We start from the raw sequence: 4,452 nt of genomic DNA on the forward strand, positions 1-4,452 counted from the left end.
CGGCATGTGAGGAAATTGTAACATGCAAATATGGCTTTTTGTTTTTTTGGAAATTCAAAAGTATTTTTAATACATTTTTTCACGTCTACATAGGTCTATTAAGTAATCTGTGTTTACATTAAAAGTAGATCATTTGAAAAGCGGTATTTATTTAAAGTGCAAAAACACTACTTTTAGGTGCCCGCTCTAAAACAAAATAAAACTTTATCAGAAATGCAAGCAATTCATTTAGGAATGATAATGCTTTTATGAAAACTGTAATTTACAAATAAAAAACAAAAAGCCAACGTCACGCGGTGTTCCCAGGCGGTCACCCATCCAAGTACTGACCGCGCCCGATGTTGCTTAACTTCGGTGATCGGACGAGAACCGGTGTATTCAACGTGGTATGGACGTTGGCGATTGCTACGTTGGAATTATTCATTAATATCGATAGATAAACGATGACGTCAAAAAAGTGTCGCAGTGATTTGATACTTCGGTAGTCTCGCGTTGAAGTAACTTTTTTGCAAGATTGTACTTTAATGTTTTTTATTTATTTTCCAGGTGGTATAATGTTTATCTGTGGAATAGCAACAGTTGGAGCTGCCTTCGTACCCGAAGGTATAGCAGCGACGGTGCTGCTCATCATATCTCTGTGCTCCGGTTGTGCTGCCTCCATTCTCGCGGCCATTGCTGTTGATGTGTTCCCTACACAACTTAGGTAGGTAACTTTTAGAAGATAAAAAATATTGCTTACAATTGACTAAGTACTGAAACTAATACCTTCCTTTCTTCTGCGGCAGACCTACTTTTAAGTAAGTAGAACTTAAGTTAAGTTGAGTATTTCGAAACAGCTAAGTAGATGTTTCACGGATTAGCTACTTAGGTACCTACCACCTACGCTTTCAAGATGAACTTCATCTAGAAACTTAGTGGGTAAGTAGGAAGGTACCTATTTATTTAGTACCTAATACCTGACTTTCTTCATAATTCATTAAACGTTCTTTTCTCAGGGGTACTTACAGCCTTACCTACTTATAAACGTGAATTAAATAATAAGTAATACTTAAGGGTTGTTTAAAAAAATTCTTACTTATAAACGTTGCTTAAATATGTCTTAGAGGGTGATCAGAGATTTTTATAAGTAAGGGGGTTAGACTTTAAAACCAAATTAAGAATAATACCTTCTAATAAATACTTTATTATATTTCCAGGGCCATGGCAATGTGTGTGATGTACATGGTGGGTCGTACTGGTGCGGCGGTGGGCTCCAACTTCCTCGGAGCCACGCTGGATCTGCACTGCCATGAAGCCTTCACCGTCTTCGGGGTTTTTACTGCTGGTAAGACATTTGATTGCACCTACAAAAAATAATAGGGAAAAGTACTGAATTGAAATTGCTAAATAAGTATAAGTACTTGAGAAATTAAAAATAACTGCTATATTTAAAAATCATGATAAACAATTAAGCACTTTCCTCAGATTAGGAATTATATATATAAAAAAAACCAAGTATGTACCTCCTAGATAACTAAGCAGTTATAAGTAAACTGTCTATTATATGTATGGGTACTTACAAAAAGTTTAACATCTATAGGCAGTAGGTACAGTACAATGATAATATTTTAGGTACCTATTGTAGCGACATGAAACGCATACAACCTTCTTTGACTTGCAACCTTCAATACTCATGAAGAAAATAGCAATTAGGATTAAACGTCAAATTCAAAATTTTGAAATTTCAAAAGCAGATTTTCGCTGCCGCAGGCGTGCAGATATAAATAGGGCGCCGCCGGTCTGAATAAAAGCCAGTCGACAGAAATTTCTAGTGTTTTAATTATCTCCTAAATTGGTGACCCCGACGTGATACACAAACTCCCCAGCTAGGCTGTGTCGAATGTGAGTGGATTTAGAGCAGAGTGCTTAGTGCGAGTTTTCGTGAATTTTTTTACGGACTCACATGAGAGCGCGTATACTAAGATTTGTATGGAACAAAAACAGCTCCACCTAGTGTCAAAAATTGGAACCTGTTTTTGTTCCATACAAACAGTGTTGCCAACAGTTGTAGAAGCTTACCACCAGAGTCAACTTTTAAAACCACCAGAAAACCACTAACAAAAATTTATCCCACACTTAAAATCACCAAATTCACCACTAAAAAAATATTGTTTATATTTTATTGTAACCTAAAACAATTTAATCATCCAAAGATGTAACTCGGCAACGATAGAAAATTAAAACAGACAAAGCATTACATCTGTTTAGCAATTCATCCGACCCGATCCGAATCCTTCACAAATTATAATCGGCGTAGTAGTTTCACAAATTGTTTAGTTACGCATTTGACCAATGAATGAGTACTTAATATAATTATATAGTAGTCGTTCACCTTTTTGTTTTGTAGATGCTTTTTTGACATTCCGTGAGACTTCAAATCTCCATAGTAACTCCTTAAAGTTGTACCACAAAACTTACATTTCGCTACTTGACCCGCAGTACTTTCAACATTTCGCCACTAAATAGGGGACTTAAACCACCAGTATTAGTGGAAAATCCACTAAGTTGGCAACACTGCATACAAATCTTAGTATACGCGCTCTCATGTGAGTCCGTAAAAAAATTCACGAAAACTCGCACTAAGCACTCAGATCCACCCCGAGTACTACCTTACTGCGTAGAAACGGACTCCCCAGAATTTAGGAGATGATTAAACTATCTATTCACAATAATTATTATTATGTTTCCAGGTTCAACCATATTGATGGTGTTCTGGCCAAACCCACAAAGCGTTCGGGATGAAATGGAAGCAAAAGGCTTCACCTACTAATTCTATGTTGTCATAGAATAACTTCCAAAAAGAGACTGATAGAAGACAGTTTATGCATTTGTAATATTATGAGGCATTTAGATTATTATTTTATTTAATAAATGAATTTAGAAAATCACGGTACTAGTTTTGTTTAATTTTACCAATGCGCCATCTATTGAAAAGTTTTGTAAGTGGCACACAACAGACATGGAAAATTTTTGAATACAGCGACATCTATCGCAGCTTTGCTGGACTATTTACGTTGATGGAAGTGTAAAGCTATACTAAGAGCCCAAGGCGTAGTTCCTCAAAAATTCAATAGATGTCGTAAGTTGTCACTTGAAAAATTCGGCTGCAAAGACATGCTGTTGCGAGTTCGATTTTTTGTTGTCCTATAGTAAGTATGTACCTAGTACCTATAGCATACCATATTTACTTAGACATAAAAGCAGATAAAAATATTTTAATATGAATAACCGATAAAAAAAAAATATATAATTTACCTACTCATAACTATAGTAGCAGGTCCTATGCTTACCGTTCCTATGTAATGTGCCCACATGCTAATGAACAAACAAACTCTTTAGTTCTGTAAAACCATATTTTATTAGGCGACCAAAACCATTACACTGAATTCCAACTTTGCGAGCAATCATATCTGACCCAATTTTAATGTCTTCGCGTAATTATCAAAAACCAAAGATTACAATCCACACTCAAAGGGTGACAAAAGGGTGAAGTGACAAATGTAGCATCATTATATTCCGATTTAGCTAATGTTTATCCGTTAGCCTATCATCATAATCGGCGTCTGCGCAACCCGTTGACACGTTTTTGTCACATCTAGTTAAGGGTTCACAAAAAAATAAAGTGGAGCGTGAAATGACCCCGGCTTTCTTTGGCGCCTGACGTGGTCTGCAAAATAGCTTGTTATAGTTTTTTTTTTCAATATAAAAGAGGTCTTTCGAGGAAGAGGAATCCGAGCTTTTTAAGAACCTGAGGTGCAGTAAGTTGTCCTTCTTACCTTATGCATTTGCTAACCGTGTCCCGGAAGAATTTCTTGCCGCTCTCAGTAATACCTAAGTAGCTTAATGTCTATGTATTTTTTCAGGCTGTAGAGTCTAGTCTATTGGTGTACCTTTCATTAACATAAACCGGTTCAATAGTTCTAGCTTAAAAGCCGGACTGGTAGATGCGCTGAGTTCATTAAGTTTTACTGACAGAAAACATCTGAACTCCACGAACTAGGTATAATCCTAAAAGCAATTTTTAAATTTTTTACACATTTACCTACACATTCCCACTGATGTGAGCACTTGACATTGCAATGGGTGATGAGGTTTAAGGACATTGAAAGTTACTCCAAAATTAACATAGCTTCAAATTCTTCAAAAAAATAAACATACTATTTCCCAACAAAATACCAAATGCAAATAGCTACACTGTAATCAACCCGTGTCGGCTTGCTATTTTCAAAAAAACGCTAGCCCAATCACCCGAATCCGTCTTGTAGCCCCAAAAATGTTTTGATAGAGTATTTTATGACGAAATAATAGCCGAAATATCACTGCTTTTGGAAAAAAAATGGACGAATTACTGTGAAAAAAGTTCGGAGCTCAGGTAGTGATGAAATCTTTGTGTTTCTACGGAATTTTGTACCG

General features: G+C 36.2%; 1 protein-coding gene and 1 non-coding gene across 2 annotated transcripts; one reads left to right on the forward strand and one right to left on the reverse strand.

Moving 5' to 3' along the window:
• Positions 1 to 281: 281 nt before the first annotated feature.
• On the reverse strand, positions 282 to 400 carry LOC124634780. The gene has a single exon (XR_006984915.1). It is a non-coding gene; the product is annotated as a 5S ribosomal RNA (ribosomal RNA).
• A 128-nt stretch (positions 401 to 528) lies between these two features.
• Positions 529 to 2,932, forward strand: LOC124634434. Its single transcript, XM_047170014.1, has 3 exons — positions 529 to 703; positions 1,197 to 1,324; positions 2,730 to 2,932. Exons 1-3 carry the CDS (start codon positions 555 to 557, stop codon positions 2,807 to 2,809), a joined length of 357 nt encoding a protein of 118 aa, XP_047025970.1. The 5' UTR covers positions 529 to 554; the 3' UTR covers positions 2,810 to 2,932.
• The last annotated feature ends 1,520 nt before the right edge of the window (positions 2,933 to 4,452 follow it).

This window comes from Helicoverpa zea, chromosome 11 (genome assembly GCF_022581195.2).
Source record: "Helicoverpa zea isolate HzStark_Cry1AcR chromosome 11, ilHelZeax1.1, whole genome shotgun sequence".
In the NCBI taxonomy this organism is placed as follows: domain Eukaryota; kingdom Metazoa; phylum Arthropoda; class Insecta; order Lepidoptera; family Noctuidae; genus Helicoverpa; species Helicoverpa zea.

What these genes read in the sequence shown, in the direction of transcription:
- LOC124634434 (XM_047170014.1), top strand. Translation starts at nt 555, where the DNA reads ATGTTTATCTGTGGAATAGCAACAGTTGGAGCTGCCTTCGTACCCGAA. An exon ending in GTGTTCCCTACACAACTTAG is followed by an intron (nt 704 to 1,196) that starts GTAGGTAACTTT and finishes TTATATTTCCAG; the next exon opens with GGCCATGGCAATGTGTGTGA. An exon ending in CTTCGGGGTTTTTACTGCTG is followed by an intron (nt 1,325 to 2,729) that starts GTAAGACATTTG and finishes TTATGTTTCCAG; the next exon opens with GTTCAACCATATTGATGGTG.